At 41.4% G+C, this 24,229-nt stretch overlaps 1 protein-coding gene across 2 annotated transcripts in view; it reads right to left on the bottom strand.

Moving 5' to 3' along the window:
- Positions 1-23,828, bottom strand: part of syt9b (synaptotagmin IXb) — a 31,829-nt gene extending 8,001 nt beyond the window's left edge. For both annotated transcript variants that reach the window (XM_041037718.1, XM_041037717.1), the window contains exons 1-4: positions 23,349-23,828; positions 9,692-9,867; positions 8,516-8,733; positions 7,724-8,264 (exon numbers count right to left, since the gene is read on the bottom strand). In XM_041037718.1, coding sequence (XP_040893652.1) covers positions 7,724-8,264; positions 8,516-8,733; positions 9,692-9,867; positions 23,349-23,496 — 1,083 coding nt within the window. In that variant the 5' untranslated portion in view covers positions 23,497-23,828. The remainder of the gene's footprint in view (positions 1-7,723; positions 8,265-8,515; positions 8,734-9,691; positions 9,868-23,348) is intronic.
- Positions 23,829-24,229: the final 401 nt, after the last annotated feature.

Below are 24,229 nucleotides of genomic sequence, written 5' to 3'. Positions count from 1 at the left end.
AGACGGGTGCTCTAAAGCACTCCAATAAAGCAGAGAGAAAGTGTGGACAGTCCATCTTCTCCAATTATAAAACTAGCACCTTCTCTCCCTCAGGATCAGACAGGCTTTATCTACAAGCCTCTCTCTTGCCGTGTCTTTAATACTCACAGGCTCAGTCTAACTCGATCTCACTGCTCTCTTTCTCAGTCTTTCAGTGTGTGTTTGTGTATCTGTGAAGTGTTATGTTGAGAATATGTCACCATGATATTATCTGATGGCTTTGTGGCTGCAGTGGCTTTGAATTATACTGAGTTAAAGATGTTATTAAACAGTTTAGTATTGGACAAACACCTTTAGTCCCCAATATGGGTCATACTCCATAAACACTGGATCCAACATTTCCCAATTCAACTGCCTCTTTAACTAGAGTCGAGGCTGGCATCATGGCATTATCAGGGTTTTTTTTTTAAGGTGGAAATCTCCTTCCAAGCACTCTGTGGTAAATAAGTGTGCACCATGGGCCATGAATGAAACAGTGACTTTAAAAAGCCTCTGTCAAATACACTTAACAAAAAAGAGCAGAAAGCATTTTGTTTTCACAAAGAAAAGTTGTTTGGGGTGTCATGGGATAAAATAATATATGCAAGATTTAATAATTTATGCTCTTAATTCAGTAATTTGTGTGCACATATTACTAATTAGTGGTCTCAAATCAATAACATTTTTGACACTGGTGTCACCACCACATCAAATTTCATGCCAAATAGTAGGAATCCAAAAAGCTGCTCATACAGGAGCTGTGTAGGTTTACAGCCTCTGAACATCAAGCTAGAATGTGGAAAAGAAAAACAGCCTGATGTTCAGAGAGAGAGAGAGAGAGAGAGAGAGAGAGAGAGACTTCGGTATGAAGTTTTTCTGTGTGTGTGTGTGTGTGTGTGTGTGTGTGTGTGTGTGTGTGTGTGTGTGTGTGTGTGTGTGTGTGTGTGTGTGTGTGTGAAGCTCCATACAGAAACAGAGTCCTCAGAGTCTGTATGGATAACACAGTTGTGTGGCTTCAGTTGGCAGAGGAGCATGTGTATATGGAACTGAGACTCATCTACTATACAGTTGTACATGATCAATCAACTGATAACCATGAACTTCATGTGTGAAATCTATGAACTGCCCCGTTACACCACGGTGCCACACCTTGTACATGTAAATGTACAATGTATAGTACAGTGCTCATAGTGTGCCTCCTTCCCAACCTCCAGCTTAAAAACCACAATCATTCAACTCAGAGTCACATAAAACCCTCAGAGTCACCTACTGTTCCTTTCCTAATGCATAGGATCTATAAAACATGTCCAGAAGGAGATTCTCCAGTCACCCATTGCCAAGCCAGATGTTTACATGCCAGTATAAATGAGTATATATATATATACTCTAAGATGTATCAGGTAATGTTTTTTAATTGTACTATAGACAATCTGCACAGCTGGACACACCTGTAAACCTGTGCATTTAAAATACAAATAACTCATATTTCTTGATTCTCATGAAGTTTGTTTTGCTCATGCTTAACTCATAGCCAGTGGTTGTCATGTTTACTCAGAAACTTCTGTGTTCCTATCAGAGTGTCGGGAATGATTCTTGTGTTTTCACTGCTGTCACTGAAAACACTGAAATACACTATTCTTAGACTAGTTTGTGAACTTTTGATACCAATGTTCTCACTGCAGGAACTGTATCCATGGCAAACTAGCTACAGGTTCAGGTTGTTTCATTGCATCTACTCAGCTTTGTACATAGTTTTCATGAATGTTTCATGTATTATATATTAGTTAGTGTATCCAGTTTGGTTTTGTTTATCTAGTTTTATTATTATTATTATTTAAATTGATAGAGGTGCAGTTAGAAAGAGGAATTGATTCAGTTTCAGAAAAGATAGTTGTAAATAGTAATAGACTCAGTACTATGAGGACAGAGAAGAGGACAGAGAAGGAGGCATGAGAGTTTGCTCAGCTCTCCTAAACACCGGAGATCCCGTTACACAAGGGCCAATCAGCAGCCTACAATATATCTGCCTGAGTGAACATGGTGGAAGTAAATAAATCACTGCCCAGGCTGAACTTTAGCTGTATAGATGAATATTCCCTGGCAGAATCAGGTTAGGCTGAGGGATCCTTCATAACTCTCAGTAAAGAATAGTGAGACAGTAAAGAACAGAAATGAGTGGGTGGAGCTGATTTATGAAGTACAGTATAAATAGATGAGACAGTATTTTGCAGCTTTGAAAAAAAAAAAAAATCTGTCTGTTTTACCAAAGAGAGTCTTAAGTGTAACATATCAAAAGTTGTCTTCTAACAAATATGCTCACTGATCCTACACATAGCAAAGTAACATAAGCTTGGACCTGGGAGTGTAATTACAGTAAACACTCAAACCCCCTGCTGAGAAGCGTCTACAGCTTCTATGCTTTAACTAATATAATGAATCTCATTTCACCACCGGTGCTCCTTATAAAGCTCTAAGCTAATTTCTTCCTGGTTCTACCTCTATTTAGTAGCTATTATAGAACACAGAGTGGAGTAGTATCACCTTCATATAACTCTTGGAAAGAAAGTAAACAAAATGTCAAACTGTTTTTTTAAAGAAAGAAGAAATGTATGTGGAGTAATACCAGAGGAAGTGAAAGCATAAGAGACATGCTAACTGTAAACTTTCAGAACAGAGGAGCTTAAACAGAAGAAAAGGCTGTATGCATCTGTATATAAGTTGCACGTATGTTTATAAAGGATTTCCCACTGACTCAATTGACCATAAGCATCTAGAGAATCATGTTTCTCACTTAGTCAATAAGGGCAAATGGGAGGACAAGTGCTTGTTATATGGTTCCATTTATCATTATTGGGAAATGGGAACCTCCTTTACTGAATGAACTGCACACACACATACACACACTGCGTATGCACACGTTGACCCCATTTATCAAGGTCCTAATTACAGGCCAACCAGACTGCAGTCAATAGTATTGACTGGCCCTGAAAGATCTGTAGGCTACAGTGTCTCTGAAGTCTTCATTGTCTTTGTCTCCAAAAGATCCTCAAAAGATCAGCAGTGGACAAAGAAGGCAGGACATGTAACAACGTGATGGATTTCCAAAAGCAAATCTCTTCACATAATAGACGAGCTGGGAAATCTCCTCACTCTCCAAAACCATTAAATACACTAATCTGCTCAGGAAACAATGCACTTAAGTGGTTGAGTCAAATGAATGTTTTTTCACTTAAGACATAAAACAAAAAAAACAATCATTAACTAGGAGAATTCAAGTTCAGAGTATCCCTTAGCTGCTCAGTTTGTGTAGAGCGGGAAATTGATCCTTGTGTCTCTGTGAAAAATGAGATTCCAGACAATTGGTGACGTAGTGAAAATTCTTTAAAACCAGCTGTTAAAGTATTACAGCTGCTGAGGGCTAACCACTTACACAAAAGCAAGCCAAGCCAGTGCTAGTCAGTAACAATCTGACCTCCCTTCTACTTTCTGTTCTGTTGTCTACAGGTACACTGGAAACCTCATGTGGAGGCTCGACACAAGAACGCGACAGACAGCTGCACGGTGAGTCCCCTGCTTTATTGCGTCCCCCGTGCAATACAGCCCCACGAGCTAAATGTTCCTACTAGCATATTTCACCTAATGCTACGCTATGTCTGTACGGTCCAATACCTTCACACAGCTCATTAAAAAAACATATTTTTACCGTGTGTCATAAGTTCAGAAACCGTTCCACTTTTCATAAGCAGTTGTACTCTGAGAGAGGAGGTTAAATTAAAGTGTCTTTTCAGGCCGTTTGGTTTTGAACAATGGGGCAAATTCTTAGGTCAAAATTCAAAGTTTGAACGTGACACAAAAACGCTTCATGGATCTACTTCGCTCCCCTTTAGTGAATCCACTGATTGTGGCAATTCCACTGAGATTAATTAGTTTAACCATTTCAGCTGTCAGTGTGATCAGGCCTTAACTCTGTGATTTCCTGAGTATCCTGTAAGTCCCATGTCTATGAGTACACAAAAAGATGTCAGCAGGTAACTTCTCTATGACTGTAGGACAACGTGCACTCTATAGAAATGATAAAAGCCAATGGGGATCCAGAGAACTGGGATACCACTCATATAGAATGCTCATTAATTCCGATTTTTTTTTTTTTTAACGCCACAGAAGCATTATGGGTCTGCAGAGTGAAGGACAAGTGCAGGGCAGACTCCAGTAAGGTTCATTCTGAGCCAGCAGAGGTACATATGGTTTCCAGAGGAGGATGTTAATTAGTGTTTCAGTAATTAATGGTGTGTGGATTAACAGAGAGAGACACACTAGCTTAAACATGAGTCCACACAGAGAGAGGACTCTCGCCATAACTTGAGGTTGGAGTTAATTAAAACTCACAAAAGAGATGTGCCAGATTTAAAACTGTAAACACTAATCAACTTGTCTTATTAAGTATACAGTAACAAGTTCAAGCACCACAGACTACATTAGGACTGTGTCAGTGCTCTCCTGACTGACCTTATAATGTACACCCTGCAGGATGAATCTCATTTATTTTTATAAGCATGCAGCTCAGAGATATGTGTACATTAGAGTCCAGTGCATATGGCCCCGGATCACTAGAGGTTCGTTCTGTGCCAGGAGCCATGATTAATGCACACGGACTGGAGACTGGACCAGTGCAGGGTCCCTCCCTGTAATCCCAGGGGAGGTAACCTAGTTCTGCTGGGGACAGTGAGTGAGAGAGAAACTTCCCCGTCTCTACATTTCTTCAGTCGTCCCTCACAGATGCAAAGTGCTGTGACATAAACACACACACACATAAATCAGGTTAAAGAAACGCAAACAGCAAATGTTCAGTTTTGCATGGGCGCATATGGTAAATGCCTTAGTCAGATATTATAACCATGTTTGGTTCAATGTCTTTGTGAGAATAACTCAGTTATCACTTTTAGATTTTGCTGTTAGGAAGAGTTAAAAAAAACAAACTGCAAACCAACTACGTCTCCATTTTGTCTGAGTTTAAGCCTTATCTAATCACCAGACACTTCATGGAAATATCTTAATCCACTTATTATCTTACATATTCACTGTAAAAGTAAATGCATTGATGTAAGACTGTGGGTGAAGGGGACAGATGGGGAGATGCTGAGGACTTTAGGTTAGGGAAGAACCAGTTTGCACTACAGTGCAAATTATTATTCTGTTAGAAATAACATTGAATACAGAAGGGGAAAATGCTTTTTCACACCATCTGGAAACATACTTTGGAACCAAAGTGTAATATTTATTAAAAAATAAACGTATAACTCATGTTAGTCATTCGAGTAGCAAAAGTGAATTGGTGATAAATTCATATTGTCTTTATTTGGAAGAGAAAGTATTTCAAAGTTGCTTAAGATAAAACCGTTATATCAGTTAGAAAAGTCCAGTCGTCTGCATTATTAATTGCAGTTCGTGTTGGTTACATGGATGATTAATAAGGAATTATATTTAGAAAATGGACTCCTCAGTCTCTGACGCAGGAGACAGGACAGCTATAGTTCACAAGTTGGACGCCTCAGAGGAGATTCTAACCCATTTATACTGACCTTATTCAACTGAGATGCTGTTAGAGACTGAAGGGTGTTAAAACAATAATTGTGAACCAACAGGATTAGTGTGTGTGTGTGTGTGTGTGTGTGTGTGTGTGTGTGTGTGTGTGTGTGTGCACGTGTGTGCACGTGTGTGCACGTGTGTGTATACTGGTGTGTTAAAAAGCATATGAGTTGCCATGTTGGGTTTTACTGTGGTTAGTGATGCAACAACAGGTGAATCGTGTGAAGACACCATCTTGTTCTTTTCTTCTAATGTTTTAGGTCATGATCTTGTTGTAGCATGAAGCGCTGACCAACCAGTCTGTCTTCCTTTACTTGCTTTTTTCTCTCCATTCTGACAGCAATGTACAGTACTACTTCCTGCAGTACAGTATTATCCTAATAATGCATCATAAGCTGTAGTAACACAGCTTGTTCCAACGCTGTCTTTGTACAGACAGAGGGTTTGTAAGTCGTCACCAGAACTTGGGTCCCTTGCAGGAACTGTTTGAATTAACTTTAACTTGTTTGAATTAACAAGGTTTCGTTTACTTCCGTTGGTGCAGGAAAGCTGCAGCCTCTGCTCCTGTTGCTTCCTCCAGGTGTTTCTGCCTGTCAGAAATTCCTTACTGTATATCTCTGACTTTGAATTTCAAGTAGGAAGCTATTTTCCTGAGACTCCCCAACAGATTTACAGCTGACACCTCTGTTAGGCTGTACATTAGAACTGCAGTGCTTTGAGCTTAATGGTAATGATAGCATGTGAACCTCCGTCCAAATACTACACCAGCGAGAAAGCACAAGAAACACTGATTAAATCAGCAGTCAACAGCGCCGGCCTCATTTGTTTATATAAATTGCCAAATCTTCTGTCCTTGGTGTTGTCTCAGTCGTCTACCTACCGTGAGCATGTATTCTTTGAAAAGGTCTTATTGTGTTTGCAAGTGCATTTTGTAAAACGATTAGACACAAGGGAATGAGAGTTTTCCAAGGCTGAACAATAAACACATAAAGAAAGTGTTCAGTCTGTTGCATTATTAGTGGTACAAACAAAGACATTATGTTCCCCAGAAGGAATAAAGCATCGTGATGATCATGCGGAGCTGCTGAGGAAACGACTCCAAAAATGCTTAAGAGACACATACATGAATATGAAGCCCTACACTGACTTTAAGTAATAGACTTAAAGACTCACAAATCCTCATCTGGTGTGTTTATTCGAATCTCTGCTGTTTGTGTGCTTTTTACATTATGGACATGTTTTTATGAGCACCTGATGGGATTTTTGCTTAGCAAAAATGTTATTGCTCTGTATTCAATAGACGGATATTTTGACACGGGAGACAGTGGTGCAGTGGTGTCAGACAGAATTTTGCCAAGTTAAATTTACTTATGTTTCACAAATCAGCCACAAGCTGTGAAATCTTGCGAATTCTCTTTCCACAAAGTAATTTTAATCATGGTCAAAAGTACGATATTACCATCCTCTGACCTGATAGATGTGCTGTCTACCTGCTTGGCCTTGTTGTCACGGTTTGCTCTTAAACCAGAAAAGACAAGTTTCTATCCCAAATTGAGCCACGTCAGCCCGTAATCCTCACTCAGCAAGACAGGCAAACCCTAAGGACTTCCCTGGCAGGAGGATCTAACTTCCTTACTGAGTTACTCAGTGCATCAACGCTTTAGATTTATCCAAGTGAATAATGTAATATAGACAATGTTGCTGTATCTCTGGCAATCCATCCCTAGTCTGTCAGTGTAGATCTGGGTCACCACCCCCAAGTGTTTCCTACTGCTTTCATTAAACATTAACTGTGTCTAAGTATATTTCTGTGTCTCTGCCTCTTGAAACCACAGATGAGTTGCACTTGGAGGGGAAATGAGATGCAAGTCCATTGATACATCTCCTTCCCTCTGCTGTTGTAACAAGGGTTTACAGGATTTTTTGCCCTTTTTGATTGTTTGAGCAGAGTTTGGCCTGACTGAGGAAAGGACATGGGATTAAGGCTGGTACAGATACTTTTGCCCTAGTAGACCTACGAGTGTAGGCTACTCATAATAATCTGTAATGTAAGCATGAGTTCTAGAAGAGAAAGACAAGAGACAGGATATATAGAAATAAATGAAAGGTGGTATCTCACCGAGGTTACATATTGTATGTCTCGGCACAGTTTTGTCTCCCGGGGAAAGTCGGCAAGATCCAGGAAGTTGTCCACCACCACTTGGCCTATCAAATCATGGCGTGAGAACCTGTCAAAGTCGTAGACGCTGAAATGCAGCTTTCGGCTCGACAGCTCAGCGTATGCCACAGGAAAGAGAAACACCTCGTCGAACACTGGGTTGAGTGTCTTGCGGTGCACCTTGGTCTGGTGCTTGGTTTTGCGGTCAGGCAGCAGGTAGATCTTGACGTAAGGATCTGAGGTCCCTGAGAAGTCCTTTGCAGGAAGGTCCTGGGCCTTGTGAATCTTCACGATCAGCTGCTCCAGGTCAAAGTCAAACTTCAGGATAAAATGGAGACGCCCGCAGCTGTCGGTGTGACGCCCGTCTTCTGCATCCACAGAGCGCTGCTTGTAGAGTTCTGGTTTGATTCGGCCCAAACCAGACAGAGACTCCTGGCGCTGGAACTGAGCAGGGTTGAAGTCCGGACTGGACAGGTTCATCTGACGACGGATGGAGTTGTGTCTGTAACAAAAGATAAAATTAAAGCGCAAGAAATCATTTAAAATATTTTTCTCTCTTTAGTTCTTCTTGCTTTGTGGCAAATGCTGAAGCCACTATGTTCCTTTAAGCCTGATGCATTATAGGCTGTCAACTACGTGATAAAATATCTCTGCAGGCAGAAGTCTAGGAGGTGTGACTGTGTGTGTCTGTCTTTGTTTAACCTGCCAACACCAAAAGTTGGACAGCAGGTTGAGGGATGGATGTGTGCTGACCGTACAGACGATGTAGGCTCAGTAATCTGTCTCTGGACCCTGTCCCTGGCCAGAGTGTGGACCTGGTTTTTCTCCACCTTGGTCTGGGTCTCCAGCGGGATGTCAGGCGATGTGTGGCTTATCTTTAGTCCTGACTCCGGGACAGCCACAGCAGAGGGCAGCCCTGAAGGCTCCTTCATACAGCCATCCTCACTGTACTCCCTTTCTTCCCCGTCCACCTGCACAACAGATGTCAGTGTTTACATTACTGCGAATGCTGTTTTAGAAATGCTAATATGAGGACAGAGCTGTGATGATATAGGAGGGGTGTATTTCTGAGCAGAAGTTATATGATTCCTTGGTAAAGATCTTGTTTTTTTGGTAGACAAGCAAAAGCTTTTATATCGTACTCTCTGGCAGCCATTTTGAAAGTGGGCTGTCATTAAAACTAAAACTAGCCTGTCAAATGACAATGGCCCCTAATATACGGATTGATTTTGTATTAAGGTAGCCTTGAATGACAGCTTGAAAGCCAACTCATCTGCTTAGCTAGTTATTCCTTTGACATTCCAGGAAACTGCGGTTATAGTGGTTCAGATGTAGCATCACCCAAAGAGTAGGCTTATTCACTTTCCTGCCAAGAATGAGGAGATCGATACCACTCTCATGTCCGTATGTTAAGTGTTAGGGTTAGGTTAGCTTGGCTTAGCATAAAGACTGGAAGCAGTGACACAGCCAAGGTTAGATTTGTATTTTTAAACTTTTTGAAAGACAAACTGACTCCTGATTCCAAGCCAGTAATTACCATAAAGATAATTCCCATGAAGCTGTAGGCAGGAAAGAGAATAAGCAATTTTCCCTGGTTGATTTGACTACCCCTGTGGTTACTAATGGTAATAACAAGTGAATGGTGATATTATAAGCTCCAGAATTAAGTTCAAAATTACACAGGTATCAACTAATGGGAGCAGCAAACTCATCTTGTGCAGCTACTCTGTCATGAATGCAACAGAAGAGCAAGTTGATGTGCTCACTGTGATTATCTTGATTTGCCGACAGTGTGATAAAGCATCTTTATTGTGTAAATCAAAAAAGTCTGAAGGATTATTACTTTAATCTACGCTCGGTTCTATTTTGAAAATGAGAATTAGTTTGGCATACTAAATGTCGTTCACTGTACCAACACTTCCTCTTTACCTCTGTGAGCACGGGCTGTTGGTCTCCTCCCAGAAAGTGTGCCCCTTTGAGGACATCTGGGAGGAAACGGCCACTCAGCGGCACCCAGCACAGCTTCCATGACACAAAGAGAGAGACGCTGAAGAGGGCCAGACCACAGGTGGTCACCAGCAGGGACAACAGGCTCACCGATACATCTAGAGATGGAGGGGAGAGAGAGAGAGAGAGAGAGAGAGATCCACTCAGGGAACAGTGAACACAGCTTTTCCAGTGAAAAACACTGGCACAGACAAACCTGGCTCCCCAAGGAGAACAGACTGTGTTTGTTCAGAATGCTAGATGAGAAGGACAAAGTATTAGATTTCCTCACTGTAGGCTAAAGTAAAAAAATAATAATAATAAATTAATAAATTAAAATTTAAAAAAAATTAATTACTCTCATGGATTATCTAACTAAATCAACAGAAACAGCAGCACACTGACTTGATGATGAGGCACTAAAATGTAACATAGCAGCACTAAAATCCCAAACAGCCTTCAAAAACAAAGAATAATCACGGGAGAGTGAGACTGAATTGGCTGATTAGGAATTCATGTTCACGGGGAGTTTGGCAGAATGATTTCTGCTCGTCCATTGTTGTTTTTTCTTCTTCTCTAAAGGCATGTCATTTTTATTTTTCTTTTCACCACAAGCTTTGTAAAGCATCTCAAAGACAATGAGGAAAACATGAAAACGAAACACGTCACCTCAAACCTTAGATGTTATTGAGTTTCTTTACTTTGTGGCTGCCAAAGTTGGTGGTTTAGTAGATAAAAGATCAACTCACCAGACATTTGACAAAGAAACCAGGTGACCTTGATTTCTCACATAATGGTTTCAAACTCAAGTAAACATCATTCTTTATCACAGTGACAGATTCTAAACAGAGTCTAGATTTTAGACACAATCTCTAGAGTTTAACTCAGAATGGAGACAAAAACAAAAACCATGATGAGAGAGGTCAGAGGTCAGGCTGGTTGGAGCTGACAGAAAAGCTACGCTAACTCAGATAACCACTCTGTACAACTGTGGTGAACAGAGAAGCTTCTCTAAATAAACGACGTCTGAATGTCTCAGTCTGTCTGAGTATAGTTGCTGACCATGTTCATCCCTTCATGGCCACAGTTCACCATCTTCTAATGGCTACTTCCAGCAGGATAATGCTCCATGTCACAAAGCTAAAGTCATCTCAAACTGGTTTCATGAACGCGACAGTGAACTTCAGTGAACTTCAGTGGCCACAGTCTCCAGACCTGAATCCAGTAGAACACCTGTGGGATGTGGTAGGACAGGAGAACAGAAGTATCTGTACGTATATTCTCTCCATTACAGATCATATGAGCTTGTTTCTCTGTTTCCTCATGAGTCAGCATCATGTGTGTCCATGACCAGCCTGGAAGGATAGAGTAGAGACATTTGAGACCAAAGGACAATAGTGTTGTCATCCATTAGCAGCAAAGCAGTTTCCCCCTTTAACTGCTGGGTAATAGCAGCTTGTACTTGGACGGATATTGTTCTTCCATTGTGGATACTTCTCTCTTGCTAAGCAGCCTTTCACCAACCCACCTAAAAGCATGGCTCAGACTGTCTGCTGAGGTATGATGCTTTCAGAGAGGGAGAGTTAGAGATGACTGTTGTCTCCGTATCCTTCTCCATCACTGTTTTCTTCTGCAGATCTTTTTCTCGCCAGTCGTTCTGAATCAGACTCAACAGAGAGAAAGAGTTTTTTTGAAGCCACCAGACTGAGCATCCTAGTTCAGTACAATTCTGTGGAGACTCCATGATATGCTGACAATATCACTGATATACCAACAGAATGTCCATGGTATGTTGCTCGCTGGTGACGTGGTGCCATATTATCAAAAATGTTTTTAACAGCAGTCAAATGTCTTATATGTCCTGTATATTGTTTTTAACTCTGGTTTGAACAGTGTTTTCCTTTTAAAGTGTTTATTATTTATCTTTCCTGCTCACAGAGCTGAGAGAATCTCTGTGGGACGGTGGAGAGTGCTTAGGCTGGTTTGAGATGAACTAATTCATGGATGCCATTTGAGTTCAGATTTGCCAGTCTTTACTGTTGAACTACGGGGCACGGATTCAGAGGACTTTTTTTTTTCGTCTGTGAAACTAAATGAAAATGCATGAAATTTGATCATACTTATTCCATTTTTTTTCTTAAATACTGTATTTTCATCGTGCTTTACTGAAAGAGAGTTTTACACTGAATTACAGAGGATTTCTGCAAAAACAACTGAAATGAATTCAGACGTCACTGTAACACTCTGTGTCTCTAACACACACACAGATAGAGATAGAGAACATACCCAACAGAGATCATTGTTGACTAAATTGTGGATCCCTTTTGTATAAACTGTTCTTACTCAAGCTCAAAGAATAAAAACACAGAAACTCTTAATTAGATCATACTCCACTGAGCACCTCACTTCATTCCTTGATGACTCTTATGACAGAGTTAGGTGAGGAGGTAATTGAGGAAGAACCCAGCACATTTTGTATTTGTATGAGACAATGTGGAGTCTCACTGTTCTCTTCCAGCCACAGAGTAGTTTACAGCCCATCCCAGGATGGTGTCACTTTTCTTTCCACCTTACTCTCCATTCCTTCCAGAACTTAGAAAGATAGAAGGCAGGGTTGGCTAATTGTTGGTATATTTTTTTAGCTGTCCTATACAAGTATGTATAGTGGATATGTATGGTTTTGTACTGCTTGCCATAAATGTGAATTCATTCTATATAGGTGTAATTAACTTAAAAAAAACACAGCAAGTGAAGCGGTCTGAATACTTTCTGAAGCTCATTGTATACCAGTATAAAAGAAATGTTATACAATGTACAATGTAAAGACATACCACAGGGATACCACCTACATCAACTCAAAGTGCAGAACATGTAATTAAATGGCACAAGATGTGCAGATCACAGTGTTAAATGGTATCCATAGCAACGACTATCAGTGGCTTCTCCAGCAAAGCAGGTGGCTGTGAACGTGGACGTAGTGTGCTGAGGATCTGTTTTATGCCCATTTAATTCACGGTTTCATTCATGTTGCACTCGAGGCCACCGTGGTGCCGTCAGCTGTCAGCATCAGCGATTTGGGTGCAGCCAGCATGATTGAACGCGTCAGCCCACGGACGGCATCTCAGCCACAGTCCTGCTCTGTGATTCAGTGTTGATTTACCCTCCCAGTTTTCAAAAAGCCTGATTTACACCTGAAATCCAGTGCATACATCAGGCCTTAGCTGCTGCATGTCATAAACATATGTTTATGTTTATGAAAAGGATGCCATCTTAGGATCTGTCAGTTGGTTCTCCTCGCTGTTTCCAGGTATCAAAGCTCGAGCTTGAAAACAGCTCAGCAAAGTTGTTTTCAATGCTACTGGTGTTCCTGTAGCTTTCATCCTTCAGGACTGACTCCTGACTCCTTCTCCACACGCCCTGCCAGCAGCCACTGCTCCTCACAGCTTCACCAGCTTTTAAATCTGATGAAAATTGCACCATTTGAAGATGCTGTTCCGAGGCGCCATTTTAGGCTGTAAATCAGGTCCAGATACCCTTGGTCAAGGCCGATCAGAGTAACTGTTCAAGAATAATGCAGCTGTTTGTTAATTTAAAGCCGCATTCATTGTTTTTATTGTTTATACTTTTCTGTTTATGTTTGTTTTGCTTTTTTTTCCGTCTTGGTGGCAGCTGAAAAAGTTAAAGATACATAATTTACACAACCAGCAGACATAGAGCGAACTGCCCTCTTTCATTTGAAGTCATGTTTCTGTCTGACTGATGAGTATAAATCCAATATTCACTCCCTGTTCTGAGGGAAGTATCTGTCTCTTTAGCTGCTAAATGCTACACTATGTTCGCCAGCCGCTCTTTCCCTGTGGCTTTTTCACTACGAGCGACCAATTTCACAGCACACACAGTCATTTGATCCATCGTTGATACTAAAATATTGACTGGTGCGGCTTTAAGTTCTAAATAATTTTATTACAGATGGGTGAGGAGATTGGAAAACGGAGTGATGTTTGTTAAAACGGGCCATTTAGTGTAAGAAATGTCATTCGAAAGATTCAAAAGATTTTTATTGTCAATTCACTATATGTGCAGGACTTTCAGACAAATCGAAATAGTAGTCATATATATATAGTATTGAAATTTTATACATACCCTTCTCTAAGTTCTTAAAGTAAGTTCTTAATGTAATCTTATTTTTGATAACAGTGATTTGCATGGAAATCAAAGGTGTCGTTCGCAAAGCACATTGTTATGCAGTATGTTCGTTGGAGTTAGAGCACAGTCGGCGCTGCGACCGGCAAAATGAAGCAGGTAGAACATAGGCAGTCCTCTTTTGAGCGGCTCTGAAGTGGCCACAAGCTGGGATGAATTGAAAGCGGTGGAGAGATGATATACAGTGTGTGTCCCAACACAGAGGAGGGCTTGTGTGCTCAGCTGGCACAGATAGAGAGTGCGCAGCTTGTTCCACAGTGCTCTGGCTTTGATGTGCCAAATAGTTCATGCATTTGTTTCACGAAAAACAGAAATATTTCACACCCAAAATTAAGCTTTTCTGTATCTAAATGACATTACAGCTCAGAATATTAATAATTCCCCTTTATATTAACCTTGTTTGCATCCCAAACTAACCATTTTCCCTTTAAACCACCATCCTTTTTAAATATTTGAGTCAAAAAACTAAATATTGAAAACACTGTTGCTCCCTCTTTGATACATTTGGCTTTTAAAATGAGTAAAATAGCCCAGACAACCCCGTGGATTCATTCAATTACCTTTGTTAGAGCCTTTTCTAAAGCCACAGGGTGTCTCTGCTTTTCATGTCCTCTTGCAGGGTGCAATCAAGGCACCAAGGCCTAAACCCTGTACAGCTGGTGGCAGTTAATTGGATTCAGGAGCTCCAATAATCAGTAAGCTCACTCATCACTAAAGGAAGTCGACAATTATAATTAAAAAAGGTTAGACAGGTTTTGATTAGTGTAATTGTCTGTGGTGGGGTTGTTTGAGTTTATGTGAATATGCATGACAGAATAACTGCTACAAGTATAAAGTGACTAATACTGAGGTATTGGTGGTGACTTACAGCAAAGCCTGAGTGGTCAGTGAAGCCGTAAAATTCCTTACGGAGTTTTCATTTGGTACTTTTGAGACGAAAAACATACATGTCCACGTTAACTGATCAAGGAAACAGACTCAATTGAACATTAGTTAAACCCCTTTCCCGCTGAAGTGGAGTGTTTGTTTCTGTAGTAAGAGCAGAGAGTTCGGACACACCTAATGGTTCTTCCAAAGCTGAGAAGCCTTTTATATAAATAAAACGTAGTTTTTAAAGTATGTGATTCGCAGCGAGGTCTGTGCTTCTGAAGAAGGCTTTTGACCCTGTCCCTTTGGTCTTTGGGGGGACCCTGCACAAATATGTGGTACAAGGGCCATTACTATGGACATCTGGTCCTTATATAACCAGAGTGAGAATTGTGCCTGCATTCTCTGCAGGAAGACAATTGGTGTTTCCATGTTTCCAGTTGGTGTTGGCCTCTACCGGGTTTATGCCGTGCCACCAGTTCTGTTTCATGGACTGGATCTCAAGGTGGAGGGAGGGAAAGCAGACTGTCCAGTCTGGGGGCATGCACTAAATGAATGCATTTCAGATTTTGAAGCCACTTGGTCGGCAACAGAGGGAATGTCTCATCACCAGGACGCAAATCAGTGGAAGAGATCAGAGTCAGATTTTCATTGTCCAGCAATGCAAATGGATTTTCCTGATAGGAGGTAGAGGGCAGAGCGGTTCTCCTGCCTCTCAGAGTGAATCAAGCTTAAAACCCCAAAGTGAACAGATACACAGATGGATGCTTTTGTTGATTTGGACTAAATCTCCCTTTGATGAGGCGTTGTGTAAATCAACAACATGCTCTAGGCTGGCTCATTATCCAGCTATGCTGCAGAAAGGCTTATTGGTATTGAACCTCAGAATACTTAGCAATGAAAACAGAGAGAGAGTCTAACTGTGAAATTTAAATGTCCCTGCCAGTTGCACATGTTTAATTTAGTTGTGTGTTATTGTGACAGGCACTCACTGTCACACATGCAGACGTACCATCACATTTGTCTCCTGTCAGGAGAGAGGGCACTTTCCAAGCAGGAGTAAGAATTTATTCATTAACCTTTGAATGAATGAGTGTGTGTGTGTGTGTGTGTGTGTGTGTGTGTGTGTGTGTGTGAGCTGTTTAAGCATTTGACTGAAAAAAAGACCCTTCTCCTCAGAGTCATGACTCAGCATTTGTCACACACAGGCGCATACAGTTTAAAGAACTCATGGCATCTGTTGAAGTTTGGGGGTATCGACACATTAGCCCTGACAATAGCAAACTAATAACTTGTGTACAGCAAATTATGAAGAGGTCCTGTGTGTGCTTTCCCACCATCTCCAAGTACTCCAGCCAGCAAACTCTATTTGTGCCTTTACAAAAACCTCCTCTTCAAAGTTTCACGAGTGAAATCTGCCTTATTGAAAACAATTTGGTTCTTCTGTACGAACACGTTTTGCAAGAGCGACTACAATCGTAGGTGATCGATGTTTGAACAAAACATACATCAGGTTCAGTTTGTGTAAAATAATACAATGTAAAGGTGTACAAATGATAAAAGAGCTGAGTCAGCGAATAAACACCATGTTTCTGTTTCTTCATTCTGACTCTCATTCAAAACACAGTCAAACGCAGAGTGCGAAGTAAACATCTCGGACATCAAATGTGCAGCAGGGGGACCAAACAGCTTTAGGAATGCAGCATCCTAAACAAACTGAGTCACTGGAGCTCAAAGCGGAGAGAGCAGGAGAAGCTTTCTGTTGGGGACCTCATCGACGTAAATCTTCAGGAGCTCACTGCTGTCAAAAGGCATCACTGTTTCTATGACCAGTCAGAGATCTGATGGCCGCTCTTGACTAGATTTCTCAGCCTTGTTTTCACCAGCATCAACTTTGAAAGAGTATTCTACAGTTGCTATTCTACAGACAGGCAGAGTGGCATATGCTTTGATGACCTTGAACAGAGTGGGGAATACAGTGTGAGCATCAAATTCTTTAAATACATCCAGCGTCGCCTTGCCAGTCCTCTTGGGACAAGAGTATGATGTATGGAAGACTCTGAAATCTGATTGGAGTTTCATCTACTCTACCTGGAAACCATTGCACTGACCCTGGCCAATGTCATTCCACTGTAACGGGTCAGTGAGGCTGTGACATGTCACTGGTGTGCTCTTTTTGAGCTCCTTCCTCAATTTGTCCAGAAAGGACAAGTAGATTAGATTAGATTCAACTTTATTGTCATTACACATGCACAAGGACAGGGTAACGAAATGCAGTAAAGCATTATTACCCTGTAGTACTCCTTCACCGTCTGAACTTGTAAGACGTCATCAAGCTAATTTCTGATCCCTAGTAGAAGAGTAGTCGATAAAGCCTATAAATCAAACACAATGCCCAGAAGGCAGCTGATCTAAGGAAGGACCTTCAATTGAACTACAGAAAGACCTTTGAACCGTCTCTCCAGAGGCTGGTGAAGGTGAAAACAGAGACTTATCAAAGAACTTTTAAAAGGTCCTCAGTAGATAGATGGATGGATCGACCAGTTTGTTCAGAAACATAAGAGACTCACTGTCAGATGTTTTCCTTGATTGGAAATGCAACTGACCAATCAGAGATTTGCGGGTGGGGTTAAGAGAAGGTTCATCTTCCTACTAGCTTGCAAATGATGTCAAAGAAAAACTGTGACAGGAAAATGGACACAAAAGCAGTGAGATACACTGAGATTAACGCAGCTGTACAGGGTTTTGTAACTGAGGATTTTCTGCTTCTTCTGCTTCAGTGGGACAGATCCATCTCATGTTACTGATTGGTTAGGACAGGACCTTACTAACAACAGAACTTGTTATGCTGAATGAATGAAGAAAAACAAAATGGAATTAAATCTGACTACCAGGCCAACCAATGCTATATAAATCAAATCTATCATCAGACAGAACATTGATATTGGACAGTTGAGGGCCACTGTTCTCTAACAATGCTAGCATTTGCAAAATCTTTTACTTTTATCAAATATTGTAGTATATCAAAGTAGCCTTCTCCAGCTGCAGAATTGTCCAGTGTGAATTCCTAGAAACACTGGGCTGTATTAACACAGACTACCATACAGACCTTCCATGGGCCTCCCTTTCTTTCTTATTATTAACTCTATATGTCATAATCATGAACACTTTAACTTCAGGCAATTAGGGGACATGCCATACTGGCCTGTTTCATTGTTTGTTTTATTTTTGTTACCTCAGAGCGGCATCATCTCTTTGCTTGCAACCATTAGTGGTGATGGGTGGATAATGAGGTCTCTGTGCCTCTGAAGAAGGTTCATTAAAGGTCCATCACACCCTCTGTTCAGTCCCAGAGTAGGGCAGGCAGACCAACCAGAGACACGCAAGATACTCGCAGTGATTCCAGTTTATTCCTGTTTACTATCCAGCACACCTACACAGATGATAACCTACAATTAAACTACTGTAATAGTGTAAACATCACAGCTGAATGGCTGATTAATTGGGACGGCTCTTATTATAACTCTTATTATTTTTCCATCCTACACTTTAAGCTTTGCATTTCCATTTATGAGTAAAACTGACTAACATAAGCTCTAACAAAGACATCGGACACCACTGTAATGTGGTCAATACTTGTTTATGCAGTTTTTTTTTTTACATATATGTTGAAGGTCTCTGTGCTTTTTTAAAACCACTTTTGGAAACCATTTCAAAGTCCACTGGATAAACTTCATGATGAATGGCGGTCAAACTAAAAATCACTGGCCCCAACTTAAGCCACCAAACCATCATGTTACTCAAAAGTATACTTCTTTATATCTAAAGATGATGCAACTTTCAGGTTAACATAGTTATTAAGAGAAGATTACGCAGAGAAAGCCTGTGATTATGACCAATTTATTGTTTCTGCAGAGTCCTACACCTGCTACAGCCAGAGAGCAAACATCAGGCCAGAGCCATTTCATAAAACTCTACCATGTAAGTAGTCTATCCTCTGAGGAGCCCAGCACAGAGTACAGTTCAATAAGCTGCAACAGCCAAGTCAGCAGTGGGTCAATAAGAGACAATAGCGGAGGTGAAAGGGCAGTGGAGTGTGGGTCTAAGGGGAAGAATGGCGATAATGTCCTGGAAACAACTTTTACAGTGCAGAGCAGGGAAAAAGTGGGGCGGCTGTGATTAGATCACGCATGGAGAAATGTACTTTTCAACAGATTTTTGTGGATAGGTGAATTTCAAATTAAGAGAAGAGAGGAGCCATTAACTTTATTGGGCTCATTCAAAAATATCACCAGAGGCTCAAATATTTCTAAACCAAATATCCAATAATGTTATGTTGCCTGGCAACAATACTTCGAAAATGCAATCAAGGGTGTAATGAAACCTAACCTATTTCCCCCAACATTTAATCAATCCCTCGTCTTGGAAACCAAGAAATGAAAGTGCTTTCTGCATTTCAACTTTCTGATGGAACATTGTTCCAGCAACAATGACTCGTATCAGTCTCTTCTGGTAAGAATATGAAACCCTTGTGTTCTATTCAGAGGCAAACGTTGTTGTCTGGGGCAAAAAAAACAACAACACGTTTTTATAGATCCCTGAATACTGCCAACGACAAGTTTGAGCATGAGAAAGACAGACCGTGATGGAAATTTAACTTTATCCTGTAACTGTGGGGTGAAACTTTCTGACCAGGAGCTCGTTGTACCAGCCTGTTGTTAAGTTCAAAATCAGTCTAGTTACAGTAAGTGATTACTTTAAATCGAACAGAGCTTTGACTGTCACTAGAAGCACATCTTTGGCCCTTGGAGAGTGTCCATACTATGAGAGGCTCTGCGACATGTGTGTCTGTGTGGGAGTGTTAGTGTATATAGCCTTAGTCATGATGTTTATCATGTTACTGTTCTTCAGCCTGAAATATCTTTTTAAGCTCTAAATTCAGCACTGGCGTTTTTCCACTGGCATTTATCAGGGTTATTAATGCAAATGCTGCCAGCAGGTATGTGTGAGAGGCTCAAACTGGGGCTATGGTTAGTCAGCGTTCTGCTTTTTACACTTGGTGCAGCAGCTGCTGCGTCAGTCAGAGAGGTCAACCTACGAAATAGAGCTCTTGCCTATTTTGCCATAGGGAGGGATGACTGAGAAAACCCTTCCTGCATTGTTCAGAAGAGTTTCTCGAAGTTCCAAGATAATTTTATTCTTTGCGCATCATTGTACTGACTGAAACATTAGAGTAAAGTCCTGTCCTCATATATTTGTGGCCAAATGTTTTGGGAGTCATTGACCTTAATCTGTAAGGTAGATACTGGACTTTAAAGTACAGTTCAGATAAAAGACTGAAATATCTTCGCAGTCTGCTTGTCTAACAGGTAAGAAGGGGCAGTTTGGAAGGTGAGGCTTCAAAGTGGGCCAAGAAAAAGGCTTTGTGATTGCATCACAAATCTAACAACAGCAGTTGGTGGCATCATGGAGGTCCACTCAGGAGCAGGCCGTATACTCAGGAGTACATTTTTGAACTAAGGAGTCATTTTCTCACAGAGAGGTACTTTAACGGGCTCATTATGGGCCCTCAAAAGCACATGGCTGATTTGATCCAAATTTACTGATAGTTCGGGGTTCAAATTTAGTACAAGTTCACTCTGAAGTAAGGGTCCACTCGCTGAATTCAGTTAAGGTAACACACAATCACTTAGCTGCAAAACAGTTACTGATCATAGTTGCTTTTATAGATTCTCACTATATTAGCCCTGAGCTGACAGCTGAACTTTGGAGCCGTCACCAGGGAGGGGAGTTACAGCTCAGTTAAACAAAATTGAAGACATATCACTGCCATCACAGAGATTCAAGTGTGACAGTGGTGCTTCCGGCTCAGCACTATCAAACACATTGGGCAGTGTTGGTGGTGGGAAGCTGGTGAGGGATCAGGTCCTCCTCACGGTTCTAGCAACTTCTCCAGTTTATTCTGTCTACCCCCTTATCCAAACTAAAAATACAAAACAAATTAGTAATCTTTGATAAGTTACAGTAAATTCATAGTCTGTGCTCAGGTTAAAATCACTGTGCATTCATTTACAGTTCTTTATTTTTTTGTTCACTGAATTCTTTAATGTTTCATAAGTGTTGATCGTGTTTCCAGGAATTTGCTGATTGGTCCCGGTCTGTTAGCCAGAGATTGATTGCTTTTGCCTCCACCGGAGTGCCTGTGAAACAGCGGTATTTTCTTCATCAGTGATGAAGTTCAGTGAGGCAACAGCACCTAACTGCTTTCGTTATTATTTCTCACCGTTTCTCGATTATGTTAATGTTATTCTCCACTGCTGAAGTAGCCGTAATGATTGACAAAAATGATTAAAATGCCTGTAGAGTTAATATTAAAGTTAAGTTGTGTCAAGTGTCACAAGATGTGTGTGTGGTTGAAGTACCTGCTTGTTAAGAAAGTAAAGCCCTCAAGCCTCAGGTTGACTGTAAAATCACAGCCTCAGCCAACCAGCAGGAGCTGCTGGGGCATCTGTAAGGACACGATCCCTCACTGGCTTCCCTCCAATGAAGAAGGGCAACTGTGTTCACTCAAAGTCCTGCTGCAGGTAAATGCAACACCAGATATCTGCAGCGGTTGCCACTGAGTGTGCCACCTCATCTGACTCATTTTGGTGAGGGTGCAGTAAAAATTATGATTACACACTGCATCGTAGACTGGTCTCTGCAATCATGGAAATCTGATCTGAACAAAGTTTTTCAAGGCAGATTTTTTTTTAGCTGACAGACAGTTGACAAATACTGCTTTTAAATTTGAGCAAACTCTCTTTCTGATTTTCAAAATGAGAAGAAAATGCAAATTTTCCTTGGTTATACTCTATGATAACACCTACTGCATCCTGGAGAGACTGCTACTAAATGTTTAATTCCAATGGATTGGTACATATTTGTACCATAAATGACCAAAAACTATTTTGTACATTTACAGTGGATCAAGACACTACAGTCTCATGTGGACCCATTATCTGCCTCTTATGGTACAAGCAGAGAAACTGAGTGTGAAAGCACTTGTTTGGGTGTCTCAACTGATTTGAGCCCTTTCGAAACAGTTTGGAAACTGTGAAACCAACAAAACTTCGAGTACCAGAGAGCAGTACCCCCACTCCGGTCTCTCCCACTCGGCTCGGAGGAATAGTTGTTTGTTGTGGATCAAACTGTGTGTGCGTGCATTTAGAGCAGTCTAATACAAGAGGAAGTGGGTCACAGCTCCTCAGGGGAACCAATCTGGTAGCTTGAACTTCCTCTTCATCATACATGTTTAATGATGGATTGTAACATGTTTAAAGGCAACAAAAACCAACATACATGTAAACACACACAAGTACAGATAAAGAGGAAGGGAGAAATAAATTCACAAACATGCATATGTACACTGTAGAGATAATAGCCTAAATGCTATGCATGATATCTGTGTGTACACCACCAAAACCACACACACACACACACACGCCTGGTACTAAAGATTTCATCACAGTAGAGAACAGAGGACAGGGTTTGTGGAATCATCCCTAGAATAAGTCTAATTTTCTGCTGTCCCTGTATTTTTTTTTCTGGTGATTTTTGCAGTTTATTTTCAGAACTGTCTTAACATACATTATTTTACAGTGTAACATGATAAAGTTTCAAAGAGAGTCAGATGGACTCCTTCTGAAACTCCTTCTGTCCGATCAGAATATTGTTGAATATTGTTCCTACTGTCAACGTTGCAGAAACTGAAGCCAACTAAGGAGTTTAACAGAACTGGTTTAGATCACTGGTCTTCCTTTATTTTTGCTGGAGCCATGTCTCCATAGTGCTGGGAACAATAGGGAACATCGTCGGGTGGGGCTCTCTCTCTCTCTGTCTCCAGTCCGCCAGGGTAAAATAGAAACCAACACATTCACACAGTCTGAGCGAGGAGGATGTTGGATGCTGCACTGTACTGCTACACACACACACACACACACACACACACACACACACACACAGTGTATAGATCAGTAATGCTTTGTGGGTTCAGCTGGCGCTAATGAAGCCAAGCAACAAGTTCACTGTTCACACTCTTCTTGCATTTGTAGTGAACTGGGAGCACAGTGAAACACAGTGAGATGTGTGTGTTGTTGTTTTGTTTTGTTTTTTGTTATCAGACATAAAATCATCTTTTAATGTATTCACACACCCCTTAATGTAAACTAAAGATCCCTTCAATCTATTAATGAATGGTTTTTTAGGTCTTTACCTTTTAATACCACATTTATGTTTAATTCCTCTCTGGAAAGTTTAACAGAAGCTGTTCTCCCTCCAGCTGTGGAGATACCTCACAGCTTCCGGATATAAAGGCTAAATGTCTGTTTGGGGATTAAGGTCTGTTCAGTGCTTTTCTAAAAATATGTTCGTCTCACTCAGCTCCTGGAGCTCATAATGGAATCAAAACTGTAAGCACACAATCGCGGGTTTAGCAGCTTGTAATAAAACTCCACCTTAAACTCTGAGAAAGAAGACTGTGGAGCCTGACCTGAGTCCGTGTAACGCGGTCTGGCCAGGTCCCTGAAGTAGTAAATGAAATCCAGGCAGTTGTCGTCCTGCACCTCTCCCTTGGAGCACAGGTCGGACAGCAGTTCCAGCGCCTTTCGACAAATCTCATCCTCTCTTTCTGCAGGCATTGCCCTCCAGCATCCTTCTGACTGGTCGGCCACACCGGCTGATCCTCCACCACCTCTCTCGCACGCTCACACACACACACACGCTCACACACACACACACTTACTCAGCCACACGCAGCCTCTACCAGCGCAAAGGCGCACGAGAAGCACCACAGCTACTACACCCCTGGATAGGTCCTGCGCGCGCGATGCATCCGCGAAATCCACTGAAATCCGAGTAAGTCAGAGTTTGGCTGGTTCTGTTGTAAAACACAGTCTCTTTAGCTGAGGTCGGGCCTGTGAGAACTTTTCATCGGTTTATAAAATCCTCCCTCGCATGGTTTTCGTGTTGAAATAACGGCTCCAAACCGGCGCGCAGCTCTGGCTCTCTTCCTCCTCCTCCTCCTCCTCTCCTCCTCCTTTCTTTCTTTTTTTTCCTTTCTTTTCTTCTTTCTTTTTCTCTCCCCTGTCTCCGGTCCGCTGCTCCGCAGCGCTGCTGAATCACTGAGCCTCCAGGTTTCAGCAGCGCCAGTCAAGGTCCGTGAATGAATGCTCGGCTTTCACTGCGTTCAGTTTTTTTTTTTTTTTTCCCTCAAAGCACTGGGATACAGAGAGACAGACAGGAAGCTCTGCCCCCATCACCCCCCCGCCCTCCACCTCCATCAGCATCAGCACCGTCACCCTGCTATCCACGGAGCAGCCTTCCCACCTCAGAGGAGTCTTCTGAGGAAAAGCCAGTGGAGATTTCACCTCT

The sequence above is a fragment of the Toxotes jaculatrix genome, chromosome 5 (genome assembly GCF_017976425.1).
Source record: "Toxotes jaculatrix isolate fToxJac2 chromosome 5, fToxJac2.pri, whole genome shotgun sequence".
NCBI classification, from domain to species: domain Eukaryota; kingdom Metazoa; phylum Chordata; class Actinopteri; family Toxotidae; genus Toxotes; species Toxotes jaculatrix.
The sequence above is the reverse complement of the archived record's forward strand: the minus strand, read 5'-3'. Positions and strand labels throughout refer to the sequence as shown.